Source organism: Calonectris borealis, chromosome 13, assembly GCF_964195595.1.
Source record: "Calonectris borealis chromosome 13, bCalBor7.hap1.2, whole genome shotgun sequence".
Lineage (NCBI taxonomy): Eukaryota > Metazoa > Chordata > Aves > Procellariiformes > Procellariidae > Calonectris > Calonectris borealis.
Genome location: NC_134324.1, coordinates 24,713,492 through 24,739,623, shown reverse-complemented (window position 1 = coordinate 24,739,623; position 26,132 = coordinate 24,713,492). Strand labels below are relative to the sequence as shown.

The 26,132-nt window shown below is 49.0% G+C and overlaps 1 protein-coding gene across 10 annotated transcripts in view; it reads right to left on the bottom strand.

The window, feature by feature from the left end:
- HDAC8 (histone deacetylase 8) overlaps nt 1–26,132 on the bottom strand; it is a 44,824-nt gene that overhangs the window by 12,074 nt on the left and 6,618 nt on the right. For 3 of the 10 annotated variants that reach the window (XM_075162685.1, XM_075162680.1, XM_075162683.1), the window contains exons 2-10: nt 25,917–25,969; nt 24,383–24,513; nt 22,858–22,998; nt 21,959–22,100; nt 18,809–18,921; nt 17,677–17,754; nt 17,158–17,266; nt 13,064–13,236; nt 11,700–11,794 (exon numbers count right to left, since the gene is read on the bottom strand). In XM_075162685.1, the coding sequence (XP_075018786.1) occupies nt 11,700–11,794; nt 13,064–13,236; nt 17,158–17,266; nt 17,677–17,754; nt 18,809–18,921; nt 21,959–22,100; nt 22,858–22,998; nt 24,383–24,513; nt 25,917–25,963 (1,029 nt within the window). In that variant the 5' untranslated portion in view covers nt 25,964–25,969. Of the gene's footprint in view, nt 1–728; nt 825–11,699; nt 11,795–12,715; nt 12,877–13,063; nt 13,237–17,157; nt 17,267–17,676; nt 17,755–18,808; nt 18,922–21,958; nt 22,101–22,857; nt 22,999–24,382; nt 24,514–25,916; nt 25,970–26,132 lie in introns of those variants that run through there. The other 7 variants (XM_075162684.1, XM_075162686.1, XM_075162688.1 and 4 more) reach the window with 4 other exon arrangements.

Below are 26,132 nucleotides of genomic sequence, written 5' to 3'. Positions count from 1 at the left end.
TGCCTTGCGCCGGTGGCAGGACAGCCAGGCAGGCAAGGATAGGACCACCTCTCATTGTCACAGCTAGAGGTGCTTCTTGTCTCTGAGGAAGCACTAACAAAAGAAATTCTTTCAACCACTCATCAATTGACAAAAGCAACAAGCAGCACCTGGGAATCGTCTGAGTTTTAACCCACCACAGGGACCCAGAGAAGCAAATCTACCAAAACAAACCAATAACATCGATTTTCTCTTTGAGGTGGGAGGCTTAAGTCTTAATATTTCCAAAGACAGTACAAAAGAGCCATTTGTACAAGCACCTTGTATCCACTCTCTTGCAGCCTGGAGGGGATTCAAGAGGTGGTTTTCATGCTTCAGAAAAGACTCATTCTGTTTCTTCATCTCTCAGAACAAAGAGAATGTTACAAGCAGGCAAGCTCATGCTTCAGCAACAACAAAAAGCCTGCACTACTCACTCATCCATTTATTTGTAGCAGGGGAAAATATATCTTTTTCACTCCTGAAAAAACCCTGTCATTTTCAGGGACGAAAAAAAGTGTTGAGAACCAAGACTCACAAGGAAAGCTAAAAATCCTCTCCTTAATCAGCAGCTCACCTGGAAGCTCACAACTGCTCCCTTTTAAAACTCAGGCATGCCAAAACTGAGAGAATCACAAATGTCCGATGCGCAATGCTAAAGCCCTGAGCAGGCCAAAAGGAGCTGAAGTTCAAACCAGAGGGAGGCATACCTGAGACTGCATATGTCTTCCCTCCCATCAGCGGGGTGTCCCAGAGAAAGAAGCAGTGCCCAGTGTAGTAGCACGATTGCTGAGTGCTTTGGTGGTCTGAAAGAGGGTGGGAGTAATGGTTCAGGAGATGGGAATGTGGAATGACTTCAGGGAAAGAAGTGTTGCAGGAAAAAAAGAGTGGGCATAGAGGCCAGGAAAAAGGGTGAGAAATGGAGAAAGCAAAAGGCAAAGAGGAGAAATGAAAAAAAAAGAAAAAGGCTAAAACAATAATGTTCTTAAAGGGGAAGGATATTTTCTACTGAATAATGCCAGATCTGACAACAAGTACTATGCCAATAGCAAAAAATTAGGCATCTTGTAAAAGTTTAAATTCTGTCCCTGATTTTAGTACAAACAGTTCATTGACGGACACTGCTGCAGGGGGACCATGACCAACTGCACCATCAGCACTGGATGTTCAAAGAAATTCTATGTTGGTCCTTCCAGACATCCTAAGACTCCTTAAGCACCATTACACTGCTGCTCAGTCAAATGCTTTCTGGATCTCAAGATCACAGCTGTCTTGATTTCAAGCCCTTCTCTACAAACTCATGAACAAAAAAGAACCACCAAAAGACCTCCATGTTTCTGAATATTGACTTTCTTTCATAGTAACTTGATTCCAAGACCTGGAGCTGTAAAGAACATCCCCAAACCCCTCAACGCTGGAAGAGAAGCAAAGTGCTGAATATAACTGGATAGAATTTGGCCCATCATCACTGAAAAAGCGTGCCAAACCCGGCTGATGGAGAGACATACATCAAGACCAGCACAACTTAGCCACTTCATAGCAAGGTGCTTCAGCAATGATCTGTCCCACGCCACACGCTCTCATGAGTTTCCTTCAGAAGGAGAGCAGAGCCCTGGGGTTGTACAGCAGGAAAGCAGTGCTTGGACTGCCTTCAAGTTGCTCACAGTCAGGAATTCTGCACTGATCTCAAAAAGCTGACTGGTCTGACAGCTCAGTTTCCAGGTTTCATGTTCATTAGAATGGGAATTCATACTTAAAGCAAAGAAAACACAAAATCAGGAAGTACTAACCTTTGTTTCTGTGCACAGGTTCTGATAAGCTATTAAACCATTAGTGGTTCTTTGCCAGAAGCAGCAGAAAAAAACCTGGGAATCTGACAAAAAGACATCAGCCCTGTGTGCGCACAAATACATATGTACACATACACAGAAAGCGCATGCTGTTCCCCTTTTAGATTATCTCACAGCTGTGTAAATATTTCATACCCACTAGCCTCCAAACCAATTCTCCTTCTTCATGAGTTTGCCCCCTGCCAAATCTGCTTCCACCAGTTTACCTTAAATATGCCAACCCATCCCAACAGCACAACGCAGGCAGCCTGGAGCATCTTGTGGAAAGATTATAGAGGGTAAAATATACTGATGAGAAGGTGACTAAAAATACGCAAAACCAGTCAGCTGTAGCTTCTCTGGGAGTTTCTGTCAGGAAGCTCTGCAGAATTAATGCAAGATTAGGACGTCTCATTCTTAGTCACAGAGAAACAGGCTGCCTCACAAAGCGCTGGCCTGGAACTTGCACTAGCAGCAAGGTGAGGAACTATGTTATCTTTGACTAGTTCCATCTAAGGGGAAAAAAAAGCCTTCTCTAAATGCAATGACTCATGGAATGAGAGAAGGGAACAGAAGAATTCCCATCAAAGTGAAGGGCCACATATTAAATACATAGTAAGATACTCCTTCCCCTGAAAATCTGGGGTCCATAAGGTTTACACTAACTTGTCAAGTCAAAAATCCAGGTGCGAACATCACACAGGAATGTGCCTTGTCCAGGATCTGGCATAAGGCAACGGCAAAGCACTGGCATCTGACTGCTCTCTGTCATGCTTTGACGGGAAGTGTATTTTAAGTTCAGTAAATAGCGGAGCAAGACGGGCTATGGCTCCCAAGGACAGTGTACAAGCATTATTCCAAACCGTGCCCTCCAAAAACGGTATTTGCCATCAACCATCTTACTGTCTTCTGCTCTGACAACTGTGACCAGCAAAGACTGGTCTTCCAGATAGCTTTGTTGTAAAGCAGAGCCATGAAGAGAAGCCAGAGAGCAAAAGGTCCTTGATGACTTTGGATGTCAACTCCCAAGCTGGCTCATCCCTTCTACAGGCAGCTTGCAAGGAGCCGTTTGACTTTAACAGACTCAGGTCCCCTCGTAGAAAGTGCAGGAGGGCAATAGCAGCAAGTTGCTTCCTGGAGCACTGGCAGGTATTCACATCTGTACCCAAGGCAGCTGGTAGAGACACTGCACTGAACTGCACACCCTGCCTGCATCCACCAGCGAACCTGCCTGATGGCTGGGAGCCTTTTCCCTTGGCAAAAGTGGAGACTGGAAGCTTCATCCTAACTTTGTCCAAGCCCTCCACAAGGCAACAGCCCATCTTATGGATGCAGAGCGCGATAAAGCTTGCTTTTGTTTGCACAACGCTTTCTAGTTCACACTGTGGCTTTTTAAACAGAGCCAAGTCTTGACATGCCCCTCTCCATGCTTCAGAGGAAGCCAGAGAACATCCAGCCATCCCTACATCCAAGTTGAAACACAGCTGGGCCCCAGACGCACTGCACAACACATGGACACGCTCACGGGAAGGTGGAGGATACCTGCACCCTGAATTGCTTGATGGAGCTTGCCTTCTCCACATAGCCACCCACCAAACACCCAGACAAGCACTCCCATGGCATCTCAAGAGTTAAGAGACCCAAACCAAACCTCCACCATTGTCGCCTGGACATTAAGTGTGTGGGGCTATGTGCTGCCATGCTCATATGCAGCCCTTCATCGTGAAGGGTCTGGCGAGTGGTGGCACAAGAAGTCAGGTTTTTATGCCCTTAAACAGCATAGAGGTTTCAGGAAGGCAGGCCTGAGATTTTTCTCCCCATCAGCATCTGCACAGGGAGCTGCATCAGCACACTCTCACTGCACTCTCTGCAGTGACCTCTCCCCAGACCTCAAGCACCAGCATTTCTTGTAGTTGCCTTATTACAGAGGCATCTGCCTCTGCTAAGGACCTATGTGCACGTGCCGTTGATGTGGATATTTCTGACTGTGCTGTGTCCCAAAGGCAGGGTTCAGCAGGTTCTCCAGGAGAGTCTGGTACCTGTATGTACCTCGCAGCTTTCATGAGAAATCAGACTTGTTTCAATGCTCCTGAGAAGCAGGAGGTTCCCAGCCCTGGAGGAAAACTCTTTCCTGGGGAAAAAGCACAACGTGATCCAGTACAAGTTGTCCCACGCTGATCTAAAGCTCCCATGCTGGCCTTAAAGACAGGGTTTGCACATCCACTCAAGGGCAAGAGGCTAGTAGATCTCAAACTCCTGCTCTCGTGCATGCCGAAGCCTGTGCCATCCCTGACCAGAAGACAGAGCAACGTGCTGAACAGCTGCACCACAGGAAAGCCACAACGTGGGGGATACGCAAGTACCTGGCAGGGACTCTCCCGTGAGTTTTGTCAGCCAACTGGGATTCCCACGTCAAGAGGAATAGATTCACCAGGCATAGATTAATACATACAAAGGCTGGGACATAACAGAGGTGGAGATTGGAGTTACTAAGACAAGAGTTTGGAAGAAGACACACACTGGTCCTCACATGCTCAGGCTGCACATGCCCTCTGCAAATGAGCAAGTAACAGCATTTTCCCAGTTGGCCCCTCCTGGTCCCAGGCTCTAACCATCACATCCAACACAAAGACCCGCCTTTTCACAGCTTCACTGGTTTATCAGCCTCAGCTATTAACTTCCTGCTGACAAGTAAACAGATCCAGCTGGCAATGTTTCCAGTTGACTCTTCTTTCTCCGTGAGTGACAAGACCTTGGAGGACCATGGACACAAGGAAGAGTTACTGGTTTGAGTAAAGCCGCCACCAGGCTGCACCCACAGTTGAAAGCCCACAAGAGCAGGATCAGGCAGTTTGGTCTGTGTGGAGAGGAGCCAGCTTGGGGACAGCATCCAAATTAAAAGGCAACGTTAGCTGCAGCGAAGACAAGCCTACAACTGCTCGGGATCTGCTGTGGCTTCTGATCTCATGGAAAACAGGACAAACAGTGAGAAGGACGTCAGCTTCACTGCAGATCACCTGCGGCTGTCCGACTGCAGCAAGGTTCCTGCCTCCTGCCCATGGCAGTGTTGCCGTGTTAAAAGTAACTTGCATTTACTTAAGTACCCAAATCTAGACTGGATCAAGAGGGGATTTTTTACCTGAGCTTCAACAGAGCTTTCCACTCTCGGAAAACAATTTTTCTCCTCTCCAAGCCAGGGTCGTCTTCAGAAACCATATCAAAAAAGGTGTTTATTGCTGCTGTAATCTTATTACAGAGCCATTCTGTTAGACACCCTCAGCCAAACATGAGACCAAGTAACCAGAAACTGTTGCATTTGTCTCTACCTCAGAGAGAGCATAACAGCAACCCCAAACCCAGCTTTCTTCTCTTCTAAGAGACATTCAGGCACTGACCCAAACCACTGTCAAGCAACCAAGTGCAAATCAGCTGGACAAATCACTCCCAAGTTTGCTTGCACATCTGCACTGCTTCCCATTTTATTTCAAAGTATAGAAAAGACTTAATCTATAAACCCAAAGATGCAGTTTCCAATGAGAATGAAAATTGGCCAGAAAGGCTTTACCAAGGAAGAAAGGATGGAAAGAACCAAATTTTTACACTGCAAGAGGAGCTGCTGGAGTCTCCAGCTGGGAGGTTTAAGCCCTGAGAGTTGGTTAAGAACACTGGTGGCACTGGGGATACTGGGACAAAACCAAACTGAGGGAACCAATCAGAAAATCTGAGCATTTCCTGCGATGGAAATCTTTTTGAAAGTGGAAATTTTCTTGAAGGAAGTGGTGGAAGCCCAATTGCTTCCACTACCTCAAACCAGATAAAGCCCTTGAGCATAAACAAAAGGGAACATTGCTGTACTGGGTGCCAGTTTACTTTGAAAGGGGAGTTTTGATATCTAAAAGTAATTATTTTTTTCCATGTCCAGTTTTCATGACCCAGGCGATTTTCTAATTCATTTATTTTTCAAAATGAAAGTCCTGGTAACTGTTACTAGCCCAATATACCCCTTCATAGGTATCTTTTAGCAATCTCTCACACAGCAAAACCCCACCACATTTTCTCCACGCAGTAAGACTTACACGCTGCAATAAACAGGCTACCTGCGACTACCCGACTGTTGGAAGAGTATCCAGAAGACAGAAAACTCGGATGATGCAGACGGAGACTGCTGCACGCACATGAATTCTATCCATTACAGGGGGTACAGACCTTTGCATCACCTGAAGCCTCAGTGCTGCGGACACTGGACCTGTCATCCTTGTTCAACAAGTTGGATGAACTTGCTCCAGGTAACTCAAGCCGAGGTGGCAGAGTGGGCTCTCAGGTGTAATGCCCCTGCCTCATTTATGGTAGGCAGGATTTTAATGAAGAACGGTGGCATTGAAGCCCCTTCCTTTAGTGCTACCCCATGCAAGGTGCATATTGGATCACATCTTGGCATACAACCAGGCGTCCCTGCCTCGCTCCAAACCAGAGGCTCAGCCAATTCAGCCCTATCAAGTACCAGGTGGAGAGCAAGGAATTACAGAAATCAAAAGAATGGCCCCAAGCGTGCCACCCTGGAGAAGCAGCTACCCCCTTTCCTGTGTGCACTCGGCAAGTCCTGTAAAGCACACTGCACAGCCAGTGGCTAGCCTTGCGCTCTTCTTTTTGCTCAGGGTCTCACTTGACTAGGGCAGGTTTAGAGAAGTGCTGAACACCCACAGCTGCCCCCAGGACCAGCTCAAACATGTAAGTACCATAATAATGCTGAATCCTTTCACAAACCAAATCTTACGTGTTACCAACAGGACAAATACAGAGACAGCAGGATACTTCTTGGCCATACATCACAGAAAACTGGAAGAGCACTCAGAGAAACTCTGTGTTCGTACTGTTCTTTATACTCGTCCCCCTGCATCTGCTATCAGCTACTGCAGCAGAGAGGAGAAGAGACAGACAGACTGACAGCTTCCTGGACAATACTGCTCACTTGACTGGTGAAGGAGGTACCATCCTCCAGACTGCACATTCCCATGCTATTTAAGACCATCGCAACACGTCAAGCGAGCGAAGTCCAGCGTCCAGGCCAAGGCAGAAAGAGAAACACTTGCAGTGGATATAACCATGATACAACTCTTTCTTGCAGCACGTGGGGAAAAAAAATCTCAGATGCATGGTTTGGGAAGAAAGCTTTTGTGGGCTGGGAAGGGGAAACGGCTTTTGCTATAGAGGGCTCAACTCCATTTCCCAATTCTCTTCAGCTCTGCGGAATAGCTGTTGCCTTTTGGAAATCGTCGTCTGTCAGGCCAGGCACCCAGCTCCACACCACCTGAGTGGCCAGCAGACACTGGAACATGCCCCAGCGCACAGGTGAGAAACAATAGAAGGGCTTCACTTACAATCAGGGCTTTGTGACAGCTTTCCCCCCACCCCCAAATGCAAATTGTCCCATTCCCTGCCCCAAGCCCCTTGCATCCCCTCAGAAAGGCCTGGCCTCCTGTTCCCTCACTTCTGGGAGCAGCGGGGGCAGTTGGTGGAGTGAAGCGGAGGTTGTTCAGCAGGTACAAAGTGCTTTTTGTTCCCTTGACAGGGCTGAGATGCCACTTCTCCTGCTTCTAACCCTCCTGGGGTCCCCAGGAGAAGGGGCAGTTCGGGAACCTGACTGTGTTCAGTTTGTGGTATCTTAACAGGGCCACAGCTTGCCTCTTTGATCCCTGGCTATGAAAAGTGCATAAAAGTTTGAATTCAAGAATGAGGATCTTTACAAACTGGCCTACAGGGACTCTGTCTGCCCCAGGACCTCCTCTCACAGTAGCAGCGCCCTGTATTATCACCAGCCCCTGTGCTGGTCACTGGCCGGCAGTCCCTTTCATTTAGCTGCCAACACCTCCCTCCCCAACACATCGCGCTCAAAAAGTGCCCTGCAAGCACCACTCTGGGGCCCCAACACCGAACATTCCACAGGCTCACTGCTGCCTGGATATATGCAGTCGGTATCTCACGCAAAACACTTGATTCCTGCAAGGGCAGCTGGAGCACACAATCACACAGAGGCAAAATCTCCCCAGCTGGGTGCCAAACAGAGCAACATTTAACCTCTCCCCAGTAAATAACCTTCAGGAGGGCAGCAGGCAGCAGCCAGAAGGCCAGGGCTGAGAGCACACCGCTCTGCCTGATGAGCCGGGGCCTGTCAGGCCATCTCGCTTACACTGCACACAAGGATGCTCTGCTCCCTCGGCCTTCCTCATTTTGTAAATCCCACAAAAATCACACCTTACAAGAAGATCTCATCATTGTTTATGAAAGTGTTTCACATTAGTTTACTGATGCTTCATTCCATTTCCTCATGTCCTATCGTTGGTTGCCAGAGAGAGGAGATCAGCACTTCCTCCGCTGCCCTAGACTGCGATGAGGTGCCCCCTCAGCCTTCTCTTCTCCAAGCTGAACAAACCCAGTGACCCAGCCGCTCCTCGTAAGCCTTATGGACACCCACGGTCCACTAAGATGCCCAGGTACATCAGCCTCATGCTCTGGGTCTCTTCCCTCCCTGCCCTCTTTCCTCCATTCCTGCCCAAAGTCTGTTAATGTTACCTTCTCTGGTTTGTGAGCATATTTGGAGGGACTAAACAAGGCTAATGAGACTTTATAAATGTCTCATTTAGCATGACCACGAAGACAGAGCACAATTGCACACGAGCACCATGGATCAGCAAAGCCATTCAAAGCAAACATGCTCCATCTGATTTGGATGGCAGACATTCTGCTGATTCAGCACCGCACACTGCACCGTCTTTAGTATTACGCTGTGCGTAGTAGCATGAGAGCAAACGTGGGACGATGTACCCCATGGCTCCTGGGCACAGCTTCCCAGGCTCGGGGTGAGCTGCTATCCTAACCCTTCAGTGGGCAAAGTTTGGACATCTCTTGTTTCAATGCAAATGGCCTCACCGCATCCAATATGAAAACACAATTTACTTGTCCTTACTCCTGGGCAAATAAATACGATGCTCAGCATTATGAAATAATCCAGTTTAGGAGGATGGAGGGGGCAGGTAACTGCATCAGAGTTATATTAAAGAAAACAAAGATGATCCTTCAATGTTCTTGTCCAGACAGCTGGTTTCAGAAATTGTTGATCTTGGTTGTGGTTCAAGAGCTGAAAACACAGACCAATGCTGATGGGAAGAAGCAAGAAAACATTTAAAAGTGATAAAGGAAATCCTTTGAAAAACTGTAAGCATCAGCCTGTGGCTTTGGCTTTCAGGGTACTTGTTGATACAAACTGCTTAATGCATTTCAGAACAGGATTATAAATGTAAATGAAAAATAGCATTTGGTGCCATTAGTGAGACTAGAAATGAAGCTCTTGATTTCCTGCCAGAGGATGCGAGCTAGCACCCCTCTAGGAGAGGCAAAAACTTCACACCTGATCGGGGACACACACCTTCCTGACTGTGAAGCAGCCCGCAGTGGCCACTTGCACACAAAAACACAAGGGTGACAGCCGGCTCGCGCCTTGGTTCAGGGCAAGCCCTACACGGCTGCAGGGCATCGCATGCACATGGGTAACGCACTATAGCCCAAAATCTCACCTTCAGCTACAAGGCAGTCCCAACCACCAGCAGGCTCTGTGGCCAATAATAATGGGATAAACCTGTTGACAGGCAACACTCCTCCCAATGCCTTTTAATTAGCAGTTCATCAATGCCTCAAAGCCAGGGAACATGCATCCATTTGTTCTACTACTTAGGAGCAGAGTTGTAACTAGAGGTTTGTATGCTAACCTAAGGACCATGCCTCGGGATACTTTACCTCATGCTGTTCAAATACAACTTCACCGCTTCCACCTGGTAACTCGTCACTGGGGATCTGAACCCTGCTGCAGTTCGCCTACCCACTTCTTCCAAGTCCCAAAAGAGATGCAGATTCCCTAAAGGCAGGCTGCTGCTTATTGACATGAATATAACCATCTTTTAGCTGGTATCTGATCCAGAACCGTTCAACTTATGTACCAAGGCTATTTCTTATTACTAAGGTCACTTTATTACCAAGGCTACTTTATTACCTTTGACGAAGCACATGGCCACAGACTTTAAAATAATCAGACAACTTATCATATGCCAGTGTCTCCACGCATTCTTTGTGGACCTGATGTATATTCTAGCAGAGCACCATAGATTTCTTACTCGTTCCCGGTTCAGTTCCAGCAAACTCCATTCACCCACGAGCTTTCTGGCTATGATGAACCATCACTCCAGCCACTTCACCTGGCATTCAATAAGCACTGCAGCTATGCTCCTGATCCTCACCAGCTGCTTTGCTAGCTAACGTCACCACCCCAGAGATAATTCTTACTAAACCCCCTCAGTAGTGCAGGAGTCAAGATGCACTTGCTCATGGCAGGCACTTGGTTTTGTGAGCCTGCCATAAAAATTCTCCTATAGGTGCCCGAGTGAGAACAGCAGCTGACTGCTTCATCCAAGGCAGACCATGCTTCCCCTCCCTCCAGCTCATTCCTCTTCAAGTGCTGCACCACAGCTCCAAGAGGCAGGCTGGACTGATCTCTGGGAACTTGTTCCTCCAGGGTGAACCCTGAGCAGCTCGTCTCATCTCCGGAAACAAAACCGCAAGCACCGTTTCAGTGTAAGGGGAACCCAAACAGGCCAGCCACCAGCAGCACAACTCACAGCCAGCTCAGCCCTGGGGCCTAAGTGGCAGCCAGCCCAGGAGGGCATACAAATTCATAGAATCATAGAATACCAGGTTGGAAGGGACCTCAAGGGTCATCTGGTCCAATTTTTCTTGGCAAAAAACTTCCTTTGAGAAGGAGCAGCCAGACCACGCAGGGCCCCACTGTGCACCTTGTGATATCTTGCAATCAACTCATTCCCAAGCTGCTCTTATCCTTCAGGGCACTTGGTGCAGGAACCATTAACACAACAAATAAACTGTTCAGAGCAACAACAAACAGGCAAAACCTAACCAGCAATTAAGTCCTACAGAGGGATCCTTTTCACTTCCCACATATACAAAAGAACCAGTCTTGTTTAAAGCCTGTTTCTGCAGAAACCTAGTTAAAGGATCATATTTAAGCACGACACCTCTCAAAAAGCATCTTGTATCTGTAATCAGCAGTTTCTGTAATGATGAATTTCCAGTTTCAATCCACACAAACACTTTACTTCCTCATGCATACTGGTCCGTGAGATCCTTAGATAAGGGCAAAACCATAATTCTCCTCTGTAGTCACTGTAGGCTTGAACTGCTTTGCACGTGCAGGTTTATTTCTGTAGGGTCAATACCATTGATTTGCAGTTTGAGACCTATTATGAACCTATAGTTATTTCACCCAAATTCAGTCTAGATTGTGTCCCTCCAACCAGCTGTCCAGCCCCGCTCAAGACTTTAAAAGCACCAGCACTGGAACTGAGACAGCTCATATGTGATCATGAAAGCACCTGGCCCCATGGCCCGCTGCAAGACTGCTGGTCAGAAAAGCTTCAAAGCACCTGGTACTTTCTCTAAGTCAATGAAAGCAGGCCTAAAATTTAAAGCCTTGAGAAAGGCCTGGCTCTTTCCTGGCAAAAGTACGTGCACATCCTGAAGAGCTCTTTGAGCAAACAGGTGACTCCCCCTCCCCATCTTCTCTGTAATTATCTGAGACTGGAGCTTATTGGCGCCTGAGATCCCTTGCAAAAAGATGCAGACAGCATCAGGTTTTGGGAACAAGCACCCACTATGCTGCTAGGACAGTGCGTTATTGTTACCAGAGTGTCTCAACAAAACAGTATTGAGCGGCAAGGATGCCGTTTGGCTTAGGTAGAACGACTCAGCTCTCGTGCAAGGAGAAGGGAGGGTTTGTCAAAGCTTTACCTCGTGATCAGGGATCTCGGAGGACAGTGTTCTCCCAAGGATGACCGCAGTCAAGTATGTCCAGCAGCGAGCTGTATTGGCAAGGTTGTAGCCTCCTATCTCCAGCAAGAATTGCGATTTTGGAGGAGGAAGAGTGGGGAAAGGGAAGAGAAAGGGAGAGATTTTAGTGGAAGGCACAAATCGCGGAGGCAACACGTGCAGTTTACATGAATTCAGCTTATTTCATCCACTTAAGCTGTGCCAAAAACTGTACTTTGCACCTGCTGGCTACACAAGGCCAGGTCCAAATGACACTGTATGCAGGGCAGACCTCCCAAACTGAACCCCAGTTACACCCAGTGTGGCACAGGCTAGGATCCTCCAGCCACCATCTCAGACTCTTTGGGCTGGGGGAGTGTTTTTGGGTTTTTTTTTTTGGTTTTTTTTTTTTTTTTTTTAGTATTGACTCTTCCCCCAATTTCCACCTCAAATGCTTCCACAAGTTGCAGTGGTGAGACACTCCTTTGTTATTTTCACAAACAACAAATAGTTGCCCCTCATTTTTTGACAAAAGTTTTGGGGTTTCTTTTTGCCTGAAAGGTGCCATTCCCAGCATACCCACAGACACGCCACAGCAGGATTGAATACTCGCAAGCTTTCCAAAACAAAGTGCATTAAGCACATCAAATTTTAGGCTTAACATGCTATACCTGATCTCCCTCACCTCAAAAAGGACAACAGCTAGAACTGATATGGCTCCAGGCACAGAGCTGGGGGGCTCTCCCTGGCACACAGTGGCTTTTGTTGTTCTGAAATGCTCTGTATTGCATAAAGCCTGTCCTGCACTCTCCCCACTGGACAAGCAGCTGGTTACGCAGCATGGCAGAACTAAGTCAACCTTAGCTTGCCCTGAGTATCAAAGCCCTGCTGTACAGGCTGTGCAGGCAGCCAGTCCTTTTCCTGAGCCCCTCCTTGAATCCAAACAAAATCATTCATTGCCAGATCCCTGGACGCAGGTTTGGGAACACAGCGCTCACTTTCAAAAAGCAGCACTGAAGGGCTGATCAGCAGAGATGGGAATCAGAGGTGCCACTGAGAAGCCAGGGTCAGTTCATCAGGGTTAACGGCCTCTGCTCTTCTCCAGAGGAGCCAAGCAGTCTTTAACTCAAGATCTTAGGGTCAGGATTGAGACTTGCACCTGTTGGTATCAAGGATTTCAGGTCTGTGTGAAAACAGTACTGCACCACAGAATGCGCTCCTGACGCTGCCCAGCAGTCACTCTGCTAAACTCCAGTCAGCGCTGAGCCCAAGGGCACACACTCAAGGAAGGGTCGCAGGAGGACAAACACATTTCCTTGTGAACAGCAGGACGCGCATGCACTCACCTCCTCCCAGGATGAGAGTTGCTAGCTGCCACTGCAGGACGTACTTCAGGCACTTGCCCACTCCCTCAGGCGTCATGTTGAAAGAGCACATGGGATCTCCGGCGACGGTGTCTGCCCCCAGCTGCAGCACAACTGCGTCTGGGTTGAACGCGGCGTACACCTCCTTCAGCACGCTGTGGAGAGGAGAAGCGGTAGGGGTTACCGCAAACGTGGCTCAGAAGGATGCTGGCGGCACAGCCCTGGTCCCTCAGATCCACCGATGGCTCTCAAGGTTTCTGCATTCTCTGCTCCCACCCCCCTCATACCAGTTACGCTCCCTCAGCTCCCAGTTAGCCTTCTGCCTCCACTACACTCCTGCAGTAAGTTTAGCTCTCAAATCACAAGGCTGATGAAGGCAAAAGCATCACTGAGAACACAGGGGAGGGAGATCTAGTCCTGATCAGCTTAGTGGTAGCATCAAACCACACATTTACAGTGGCCGCCCTAAGCGGAAGGGCTGCAAGCCAAATTCAGGGGCTTCTCTCCCCTGTAAAAGTCACGATGAAGAGCAGGGTCTGGCGAAACAACAATCCTAAACTCTCAGACACCTCTCACCAGGACAGGACGAACAGAGGAAGGCTCTGTCTAGGTTCTCACTCTCCTCTCTCCCATATGGCTCTTGAGGTAGAAATACATTTCCCCCCACTCTAGTGGATGCTGGGGTGCAGCAGGGCCGGTGTCCTGGAGATAGTTTATTAGAAGCATTCTTTCTTGCAGAAGGCAATTGGGCATGTCAGACATTTGGCTTTGCTCCAGGAGATTTTTAGTATTATGAACTTCACAGAGGGAATAATCCTGTTACCAGCGCTGTGCTCCAAAGCCCAAAATAACAAGGCAAATAATGGAGAAAAACATGTTCCTTTCACAACAGTGTTTTTATTTTGCTAAAGCAGAAACAGATGTGATCCCTGCAATAAATGCTTTTGCCTTGGTTAAGAGAACCTAAACATCGCCAGTTCTTATTTGATATGCAATTAGAAACCACTGCGGTGCCAAATGAGAGAGCTGCTTCCCTGTGACAAAGAGCTTGCATTTACCAGTATTCACCCCAAGAAACTTAGCCAGTCACTGCAGCCAGACAAGGAACCCCACTGAGCTCAGTGTGGTCTGCCAAGGCAGATGCCTGCAGGGCTGAGGATATCAGCTCTACAAGCACCACAAATTCACTACTGAAATACAGGCACTGCTGAGAAAAAGCTCGACCAGTGATGAGAAAAACTCTGGGAAAAAACTCAACCTGCCCCCTGCCCTGAGACCAAATATGCGAGCCTGAGGGAAAACAGGATTTCCATTCAGTATGCGTATTCACCCGGGTATGGCAGCACAGCCTGAACATGCCGAGAGCCAGGCCCCAGCACCCCAGGTACCTAGCAGGGACAGGTAGTTGACAGCTACTCACACCACTCATGTTTTGACAGCTACCAGGCCATGTTGTCCACACAGCCCCACCAAGCTAAGCAAACTGAGGCAGATGGTAAAAATCACAGTGCCAAGGAAAGAGCGGTCAAATTGGCATAAGCCTCCTTCCTGAGCGGACCCAAAGTCAGCCTCTCTTCTGCAGATGTCAAGGACAGGATGGATGAGAGGGGCTTCCACCTCTGCCCAAGGCCCACATTGTACTACCCTTCCCTGCAGTAAGGAGGACTGAACCGGCTTTCTTCCAACACTGTAGGGCTTCTTGACACTGTCTGCTGCTGGTGAGGGCTGTCGTTGCCTGCACTCAGACCTCTGCAAGCACATCTAGTTCCTGTGAGCTGTCTCTGGGTCCCTCTTCCCCCACCTCCCTCGGACACACTTCTTCACTTTTGCTAGACAGGCAGCTGACACTGGCCAGTTCAAACAGCTCACCTTTTCCCTAGGAAGCTTTACATTCCTCATGGACCCATCAGAAATGGGCAGATGCATGTGAAATAACATGGACAGAGGAAAGTTCATCTCTCGCTAGCAAAGACTGGGGGTCCCTGCCCCCTCACCGATCTCACTGTGCAAGGGGCTCTTCCACTTCCACCAAAATGCAATCATTATCATGAGTCCTTCTATTATTTCCCCAATGAAACTCACTTCAGGCCAACGCTTCCTACTATTTCTCAGCAAGGTCTCCCAGTGAGGACAAAGAGTCTTTTAGCCCATCCCTGCAGGTTTTTGAGGCTCCATGAGGAGTTTTAAACAAAGTTCACTCTCTCCCAGGGCTTTTAATTTTCAAAACACATCGCAGACATTAGCTAAATGATAAACATCTCCTTCACACGACAGCATTTGTCTGTAGCTGCTGGGATATCTGTTAATGCATAAGGGTAGCTTAGTCCCCTTCTTGCCCCATGCTGTGCTCAGGAACAGAGTAATTCTTTCTGCTGTTTTAGGAAATCAGCAGAAGGACTGCTCTGCAGTCTCAGGCCCGTGCAGATGTTGATGGACCTTCACAGGCATGCAGGCTACAAGCTTGAGCTGATGACAAAGCCAAACTGACCATACAGGAGCAGGTAGTCCCTTCCACCCATCCTTCCCAGTCCCTTCCTTTTGCTTATGATGGAGCTGCCCTGATCCCATGGTGTGCAGTTTCAGAGAGCTGAACTAGTAGAAAGTTGCTTAGCAGGGTTAGTTTTCTGCTAGGTTAACTCCCTAAACTGGTTCATGGCAAGGAAAAGAAGGGAAAGGAGCAGCACCCAGCACCCGGTCATGCCAAACAGTGGGCAGCCAAGGATAAGGCAGTGGGAACATGACTCTTCTCCCCTTCTGGCTGCAACCCTCAGGGAGACCAGCTCAGTCATGCCGTCAGAGCTCCAAGCCTGTCTGGGAACTCCCGATACCTCCCTGCAATGGCAGACTAAACCCAGCTAGAAAACTGACTTTGCATCGAGATACATCATGAGCATGGCAAAGACCTCTCACCGACTCACAGCTGCGGGCACAGGAACCTCTGACCTGTGACAGCTGGCTCCGATGGGATGGTACCCCCATCAGTGTGGCCAGGGCACGGCGCAGCCAGCAAGGACCGTGAGGTCTGTGGGCTGTGCACTCACTTGGCACATGTGCAAAGGGGATGTTCTGCCCCTTTTCTGTTCCTGAAATAACAAACAAGTTCAGGGAAGTCTCATGAGCAACATAGGGCCGAGAAGACAAGGTGACCCCAGTGGTTCCTTTCTGGCCCTGGCAGAGCGGTGCGCCGAGGCAGGGCTGCACTGCCTGCCCTTGCACCAGAGATAAACAGATGTTCTGAGTTTTCAGATTTCTCCAAGCTCTTTCTTTTAGCAGTATCCAATTCACTGCGCCCCTGCCAGCCCCTGAAGGAAGCGGCTGACAGAGAAGTCAGAAGAACAGCTAGAACAGTCAGTGGCTGACAGGGAGGATTGAAGAGAATGGTTTTCTGCAACTGCTCAAGTAAACCCAGAATGGCAGTCAAAATTTCACAGCCCCAGTGAGACTGCCACTGGAAGAGGACCAGTGCCACACAATGTGTCCTCCTATCGGTGTCAGGAGATGGCCAGCAACATGGGAAGGAGCTCCCCAAATTGGAGGGCTTTCCTTTACCTGGATATACAGGCAAGATTGTGACTTACACCTCTGACCTCCATCACCAATTGAGTGACGGAAGGGCCTGCCGGGAGGCAGCTCAATCACCAGCAGACATTCAGCCTTCAGTCTTTCAATCTTCCAGCATAGACAAAAGATGCTTGGAAAACACTTTTAGCTCAGCCTCAAGCATATCTCTCACAGATGGTCAGGGTTCAGAGCATTTATTTGAAGAAAAAGCATCTAGCTCTAAGTCCACAGCTAAAAAGTACTTGTCCCTTCTCAGTCTCTCCTTAAACACAAAAGGCTGACTCGTGGCCCTCCAGCCACCCACAAATGCCTCTGTATATTCAATTTGCCTAAGGATTCAGACAAGATCTCAGACCTCCTAAGATCCATGTTTATTGTAATCAAAAACTGCAACAGGGGAAGGGGCAAGCCTTAAGGAAAGACTGTAATTAAAAATAGTAAATAAACAAAATCTGTGCAGTCTCTGTTCTCTAAAATCCCATCCAAGTAAACTGTATCAGAGCAAGAGGGCTTACGTTTCACAGATCTGGTAATATTTCTCATCCTGAATGCCATCTTGAATAGGTACATTCACGCTGTAATAGCGACCTTTCCCCAGGCCAACATCTGTCACATCACCGGTGCCTGAAAAACAGAAACACCCCATGGTTAATTACGAGGGAAAGGGGATGAGCAGCAAGAGAAATGTGTGGGATGTCTCAGATGAGAGCAGAGAGCATGCTTATGGAGAAGTCCACTTGCCACCACCAATAAAAGAGGGGTTGGATGGACCTGGGTCTCACTCTCTGCCCAATTCTGTCACACAGCTCTCAAGGGCTGCAGGTGGCCGACCAGCAGTGGCTCTGCCCAGAGCTTAGCCACAACCAGAAAGGGGGAAATGCCAAACATCTAATTCTCCCCTCTTTCCTTCTCCTGGATCAACAGAAGATGTGTGAGACACCTCTGCTGGACAGAAGGGATGTAACCTGCCTTTGCTGGGGCCTTGTCAGTGATGCGTGAACCAAATTAACACAAATCTCCCAAGTTCAACTTGCCTGGGAAAAATCCTGGCGAAAACTTGTGCAGAGAAACAGTCATGACTTTCGAGGTGAAACTAAAGGCATCTTCAACTCCTATGAGAAAAGGGAAGAGAAAAAAGCTTTCATGCATCATTCCCATAAATGACAGAGTCTAAACACACAAACGAGCCACTCAATAAATATGGGGCAGCAAGCAGAGCAGGAATGGAACGAACAAAGCAGAAAACCAGATGTGGCTCAATAAATCCATCCTTAATCACCGGAGACCTGAATTCAACTGCAGCAAAGGTCACAACTGAAATGAATTTGGCAGGTCTCATGCTAATCAGTACTGAATGGTTCTCAATACCCCAGGTCAGTGCCCACGTTAGCAGCACTCGCCTGCACTGCTTGGCCTGCAAGGCTGGGGGAGGGAGCTGAGCAGCGATGCCTTGGCCAGAGCTTGGCTGATTAGAACCAGAGCTACTGGGCTCTCTTGCTTTTTGGTAATGCTGCTGCAGTTCAACATGCCTTTTCTCTTCCTTAAAGACATATTAAAATAGTGGGGGTGGGGAGGGAGAAAGAAGTAACAGGAAACTTAACAGAAACCAAATGTGGGGGGAAAACGGAGCAAAATGAAACACACCATAAAATTTAGGAGAGGAGGAAATGTTGAATGGTGTTGAAATAACGTCCCTGAAGGAGAGAACAGTTTCAGCAAGGCCAGCTCTGGCTTTAGTTTTACAGCGTCAAGCCTTCTTTTAAAAGCACCGTTTACTACTGACTGCTTCCCTCTTGCACTGGTGGCATTAAATAATTAAACACTGTCGGCAGCTGTTCTGCTGGGATGAGAGACAAGGGACTGGGGGAAGTCCTGCTGGAGAGCCACTGGCAGGGGGGATTACTGGAACGCGAACACGCTGTTTGTTCCTTTAGGTACAAGACTGCTGCCCACACCCTCAAGAGAGGTCTGATGAGCAGCACAGGGCAAATCCATAAAGCAGGACAAAGCAGAAATGGATTGAGGGAACTTGACTGCACTGAAAGGAGGCAAAGCCATGGCTGTTGCAGCAGGTAAAGCTCTACTGCCCCGACAAGCCTTCACTTCTCCCATTCCTCCTGCTGAGTCTGTGTGGCTGTGCTGTTTGCAGCGTGCGCTGGGTCTTACCATCCCCATGATGCAAATCCAAATCAATGTAAAGGACACGGTCAAATTTCTGGCGCAGCCGCAGGATCCCCAAGACAGCATCGTTCAGGTAACAGAAGCCAGAAGCTTCATCTCTGTGAAAACAATGTCCGTGAGGTTGAACATCACCAATGCAATTGCCACTGATCTTGGCGTTGTCACTTTTGCTTTGCAAGTCTCCACCTCGCAGGGGCACAGAAGAAGATGAAGAGCCTGGCCAAGGCCCAGCAGCGACCAAGGGATGGGTCAAGAGCAGCTCAAAGCATGGCTGGGAAGCACAGAGAACATGACTGCTTGTGCCAGTCGCTTATCAACCCTAGGCTTGCTGGCAGCTGGTAAAGCATCAGCTGGCTCTGCTGCAGAGAGGCTCTGACCCATGGCGGGCTTGGCAGGGTACCTCTGACCATTTCACTGCTGCACAAATAAAACGTTAGCTTTCTGCACCTGAGATATTTTAAGGAAGTTCAGAGCCACTGGACTCAAACCCACTCTCCGCTGTGCTTCCTCTCCCTCTGCAGCAAGAGGACGGGCCCCTGGACAGTCCTGCTTGGCCATTTTCCTGTGAGTGCTGTACAGGCACAGGCAGGCAGCCACTCCATCCCTGCTGTCCAGGTCACAGCTCCCAGGAAGGTGCTGGCAGTGAAAGGCAGGTCCAAGGCAGTCAGAACACTCTGCTGCTCTGTTCCAAAGTCTCGGGGTATGAAGGTCTCCCCAATGCAACACTCTCCCCTCCTCCCCAGGAAAACGCAAACAAGATGCTCCACATGCAGTCCCCCACCATACAGTTCCTAGGCTCAGCCAGAAGAGAGCCCCAGCAGCTAAACAGAGGACAGATGTTGCATGGAAAGATTTATCCCTGACATATATCAGGGGGCAGCTACCATACTGCTGGCATCAAAGGAACAAGGAAGTTTCTTAATGCTACTCCAGACTCGCTTCGCAGTCAAGTCCCCATCACCACTTGGCACTAGCCCATATGCACTCTTAGGTCAGCCCTGGATAGCTGATTTAAACCAAAGCTTTATACTTTGCAACAGGAGTGTCCAAACCCTGCTTTCCCAGGCTCGAACAACTCCAGGATCTTGGAGTCTCTTGGAAATGCCTCTTGGAAATGCTTCTTGACTTTCACCCACAGTACTTGGCTCATTTCCCCCAACACTCCCTGCTCAGTAAACAGCTGGAAATGGCGAGGAGCAAGCACAGGGTGGCAGAACTGCACCTGCTCTCATTCCTTGCAAATGTCATGGAGCACAGATGCTTCCCAGTGACTCTGTTCATTTACAGTGATGCTGAGAACTGGGATGTTAGCAGGTATCCTGGGAATCTTCCTTAACTGTGATTACACATCGTACCCCTCCCATCCTTCCCAGCTCGCAAGGAAGCAAAGTGAAATATGTCACGTCTTGGGCACTCTCTCCATGCTGTAACACACGATCTCTTTCAAATTTGAGGCCAAGTGGAGCAGGACACCAGCTCGGAGAGAGGCTGACGAGCCTCAGAGCTGCAGTTCAGGACCAGCACTTGGGATTTCTACCCACACAGATCCACGCAGCAGAGCTCGGTCTGTCACTGCCGGAAGGGCACTGGGTCAAGAAAGGCACTGCAGGCCTGGGTCAAGAAAAGGCACTGAATCAGATCTCACCCTCTGCCCCAAAGGCATATCAGTGAATTGGGACCTTCAAAAGCCCCGGATGACAGTGGTTACCATTCCTACCTTTACGACCTTGGAAAGTAACCAAGCCACCAGACAGCAGGTCTTTTTTGACAAAAGGACACGTATTTTGCTAGCACACACATCCTAGCACCAGGCACCTGCAGTTGGCTGTCAGTCTGGCTGGACCTTCACACTGGACTGGCACCTACCACAGCTGCTGCCTATCCTGCAGCATCCCGTGCCACTTCACTCGGGTGACTGGGAAGGCTCCTTTGAGATCAGTAAGTATTAAATGCCTTTTTTAAACAGACATTATTTGTTTCCCAGAACAGTGCTCATAGCACAGCTTAGTGGCAGCAACACTGCTAAGATTTCTTCTGTTACGGGCATTTTATAAGTCATGCAATCAAGATAAAAAAGAACAGAAGATTTTTAAAAAGCCATCCCTCCTGTGAAGAGCAAGAGGGCTCAGCTCAGCCAAACTAAACTCTCTCCTTTCTCAGCAACCCATAGTTGAACCCATATTCAGCAAAGTGCTGACCAGGAAAAAGGTCCTGATGAGACATTGCCATCGCTGGAGTTTGCACACTACCGTTACACCTTCAGAGTTTCTCTGCCAAGTCAGGAAAGTCACTGGAGCAAGAAGAGAAACCTGCACGCTCATGTACAAGTTGTTAGGGTCAGACATGTGGTTCATGCTAATTTCTGGGGCTCACCAGGGAAACAGAACAGCACTGCAAAGGCCAGTTAGCTGGAGACAAGGAAGGGTGCTGTCCTATCTGCATTTGCAGACAGGCCTCATGTTTTGGGACATGGGGGACACAAGTTAAAATAGAACATACATCCATAGAAAATGGGGAAGCCATAGAAACAAATTATTTTACCACTACAGAATCACAGGATTCAGGGATGACATTTTTACTTCCTCTCCTGTTGTTTTGGAAGATCGTTATTGACATTACAGCTCAGAGCAAACAGCCACGCACAGAGCATGGGCAAAACCAGAGGTCAGTCCTGCACTGTTTCAAACCTCTTATTAAGAAACCAAAAAAGCCACACAAAACAGTTTGGACAACATGTCGCCACGTTCCCATCCTCTTTCAAGTTGGGAGCAACACCAATCATTTGCCTCTCCACAGCCCTTCTCTACGGACTTTGCAAAAATCAATTCCCACTTGAACTCCCAGAGATAACCTAGTATCAACGGATGGTGGGACACCTCTGAAAATATCTGCCCCAGACCTGCACTGCAGTCCATGATAGCACCGGGATTGGGCAGTAACCAGCCTACTCTCAGGCCTCTGCCCTACACTCTGCTTCTTTCCTATCTACCTCCTGCCTTCCCTCACCCATCTCACACCTTGCTCTTTCTTCCAGCTGGATCACCACACCCTGAGGGTTTGCAGGGAAGCTGGGAGCTAGGAGGTGGGGTTCAGACACCAGATGAGAAAACACAAGGAAAGAGATTGTTTTCTTACTTCTTTGCATGATGCCACCCTCCAGGCCAGTTAATTGCTACCTTGCACTTGCCGTCCAGCAGGCACTGGGCTGCAGTGATGGTGGCTCCTCCCACAGCGGCCGCATACTCAAAGATCCCTTCAGTAGCTGGACAGTCGTAACCTGCAGGTAAGAATCCATGTATCAGACACAACAGGCCTTTTCCTCTGGGTGAAGCACATTCTCTTTGTTTCGAGCTCTCTCTCGTTAACCACTGCTCTAACTTTCTGTTCCAGGTGCAATGAAAGAGCCATGGCACAAAACCCTCAAAACAGGTATCGGATTTGGACTCACATGGCACATTTAGGTGGTGTAAGTAGGAAAAAAATTGTATTGGGTTTGCATGGTAAGGTTTTTGTAGTGGGGGGGGCTGCAGGGGTGGCGTCTGTCAGAAGACACCAGGAGCTGCACCCGTGTCGGACAGAGATGGCTCCAAGACAGACCCACTGCTGACCAAGGCTGAGCCCATCAGCAATGCTGGTGGCACCTTTGTGATAACATATTGAAGAAAGGGAAAAAAACACTGCGCAGCAGCTAGGAGAGACAAGTGAGAATATGTGAGAGAAACAGCCCTGCAGACACCAAGGTCGGAGGAGGTGCTCCAGGCGCCGGAGCAGAGATTCCCCTGCAGCCCGTGGTGAAGTCCATGGTGAGGCAGGCTGTCCCCCTGTAGCCCATGGAGGTCCACGGTGGAGCAGATATCCACCTGCAGCCCGTGGAATACCCCACGCCGGAGCAGGGGGATGCTCAAAGGAGGCTGTGACCCCGTGGAGAACCTGCGCTGGAGCAGGCTCCTGGCAGGACCTGTGGACCAGTGGAGAGAGGAGCCCACACTGGAGCAGGTTTGCTGGCAGGACTTGTGACCCCACGGGGGACTCACACTGGAGCAGTCTCTTCCTGAAGGGCTGCACCCCATGGAAAGGACCCACGCTGGAGCTGTTTGTTAAGGACTGTAGCCTGTGGGAAGGACTCACGTTGGAGAAGTTTGTGGAGGACTGTCTCCCATGGGAGGGACCCCACACTGGAGCAGGCGAAAAGTGTGAGGAGGAAGGAGCAGCACAGACAAAGTGTTATGAACCGACCACAACCCCCATTCCCCATCCCCTTGCAGAGCTCGGGGGGAGAGAGATAGAAGAGCTGGGAGTGAAGTTGAGTCTGGGAAGAAGGGTGGATGAGGGGGAAGGTGATTTTAGTTTTGTTTTCAATTTTCACTATCCTACTCTGTTATTAATTGGCAATAAATTGAATTAATTTCTCTAAGTCAAGTCTGTTTTGCCCATGACAGTAACTGGTGAGTGATCTCCCTGTCCCTATCTTGACCCACGACCTTTTCCATCATATTTTCTCCCCTACCCTATTGAGGAGGGGGAGACAGAGAGCGTCTTTGTGGGTACCTGGCAGCCAGCCAAGGTTAACCCACCACAAAAATCAACAATCAGAATGTTTCCTTGCACTCAGATCATTCACAGATGGGTCTTGAACAAACTTCTGATCTGTGTGCCTGGCTAGCCCGATCTACCGGTCCCTCATACCAATCTTGCAAAAACACTCTCAGTTCCCTGGCTACTCTACCAGGAAAGCCCTGACACAGTCACTGATGTATCCGCCCCTCTAAAACCAGACTTCCACAAAGGACACAGGCCTAGGTACGCTGGAGGTCTATAGCTAGAATATGATCTTCACCTATTCCTACAGCAGCCTCCCTGGAGCCGTTCCCCAGCAAGGTGTGACTCCAGGGCTGCTCCTCTGCCTGCAGACAGATCACCTTCAGAAAAGTAAAGGATAGATCTAGGGGAGACTCATGAGATCAGCACAGAATCTGCACCACTGCCTCAGTTCTGGGTCACTCCTCCTGTTCTTGAGACTAAGACAGTACCCACAGCCACCTTGCCTACTTTAACTACTGCATTGCTCAGGCTGTCTTAAGTCCAGGCAGGCAAGAGCCCTCTGCTCGAGACGTAAGGAAAGTACCAGGCAAACAGCAGCCATTCTAGTCCCTGGCTGTAGCTTCAGGCCATTGTTCATGCGTGCCCTCCACCACAGCAGGCTTGCGGCAGGCAGTCTCAGCTCTGTTCCAAGGACAACACGTCAGGGCCTTCTGTCCTGCTTGAAATCCTCAAAGCAGCAGCAAAAGGCACTGGCTCCCAGTATGCAAGCGACAGGCTGTGCTGCACGGAACAGTAGTGTAAGGCTGACAGTACCCTCTGCTGGCAACAGTGAGAACGCCAGCCTGACAGGTGACCACCAGCTGACAGGGTTCAGCAACACCCCATCAAAGAGCGTTTCTCTCCACAAACAGCCCAGCAGCCCACCTGAACTCACCCCTCTGTCTAACCTCAGCTCCAGCAAAAAGCATCCTGGACCTGATAGTCAATTAATCTCTTGCTGAAGATATGCATCCTTACCCAGTCCATACTCCACGGACTCCGGATGGTCATCATCCCCCTCCTCACTGACCTTCTGCAGGTGCTGCAGGTAGGCATCCGTGTGGAAGCTTGCCATCTCCTCCATGGAGGCCACTTTTGGCTTGACTATCCTAGGCAGAGAGGAGGAAGGGAGCACATCAGGACAAGAGGCGCCAAGGTTCGGCTGGAACGCGCAGCTTTAACCTCCTCAGACTAGGAGCTTTCTTTTGGCAATTACTGTTGAAAAAGTAAACAAACACCCCCCCCCCCCCCCCCCCGCCAAACTGTCACTTTGAGTGAAAGCCACTCAGCTGAGCTGGAGTAGGCCTTTCCCCCAGCTTGGCACTGTCTGCTGTGCCCACCCCAATGAGGAACATCTGCAGGTGCTTCCTGCATTAACCTTTCCACTTTGCTTCAAGTCTTTTCCCTTTTTTGCATGTTCTCCCAGTTTGAGCATTCGCCAGCAGATCCAACATTCTGGTTACACACAGAGGAAATAACAGAGTGAAAATGTCCAGGCCCAGCCCAGTGCTGGAGCAGGACACCAGCCCACTGAGTCAAGAGCTGAGCAGCACCTCTTACATGCTCTTAACTCCACCTGCATTCAAAGCAGAGACCGTCTGTGTCCTCAGCAACTCGCATATCACCTTTCCCGGGTTTGGGCGCTTTGCGATCTGCCTAAATAAACCTTGTGACACATTGAAGCCCTCTCCAAACCTCAGACTCTAGGGACACATGCCAGCAACGCAGTACAGCTCCATTGCTACTGGAAGAATGCAAGAAGCTCCCAGCTCCAGGCTAGCCGGACACTTCTCACCCCACGCCAGGGCGAAGAGCCCTTTGGGTCCACTCTGTAATCATACCTGCAGCCATTTCCCAAGCACACTCTACCAAAATGACCAGAAAGAAAAAAAATCCTTTAAAAAAAGTCCCAGTAGGACTTTCTGGCCCTGCTGAACTGGAGCGTGGGATTTTTTAAAGATTTTATGAGATGCTACATAAGAGAGGCTGAGCTAAGCCTTTTCTTTCCCGTCATATCCCCCAGTGTCAAGAGCCTAATGGGGCAGGAGGATTCTCACTGTTCCGCCTCAGACCTCATCTTGTCTTCTCTCCTGAACAGCACCAACACTTCACAAAAAGGTTCCCAAATCAGTCACAACACAGCAAAACAACATGGTCCCTCTCAGCATCAGCACTGGCCAGTGGATTCAGAGCAGCACCAAGGGTGATTTCGACATCCTCGCTTCTGCTCAGAGCCACGAGAGCAGCAGGTGACAGCATGCTCTACGCAAAAAGCACAAGGCAATTTGTACTCCATCGGACCAGGAAGGGTAAATTACACCTGCCATAATTACCATAATCTTGTCCATTTAGCAAAACAAGCAGACTTTCCTTAGATCCTAGAAATACACACTGTGTCGGCTCCTATAATCATGCTGCCAGCAGTGACAGTATAAAACCTGCAGTTACTCAGTATTTTCCAAACCTTAGCAGAGAAGAAAATATTCTCTTCACAGAAAATGGGAGCACTTACTTCATCTGGTCAAGTAAGGAATACGCTTCAATCAACGAATGTACCATACTGGCCTGAAAAAAGAAGAATAAGACCATGAGAGCAGCTCTAGTGTAGGTGACAGAAGCACAGCAACTGGGGGCTGAATGACTTGCAGCGAGGGTGTAACTGTGACTTCTCCCAGCAGCACAGCTAAACTGGCACCAGCCTGAGCAGGGTCCCTGGACAGGGTCTCCC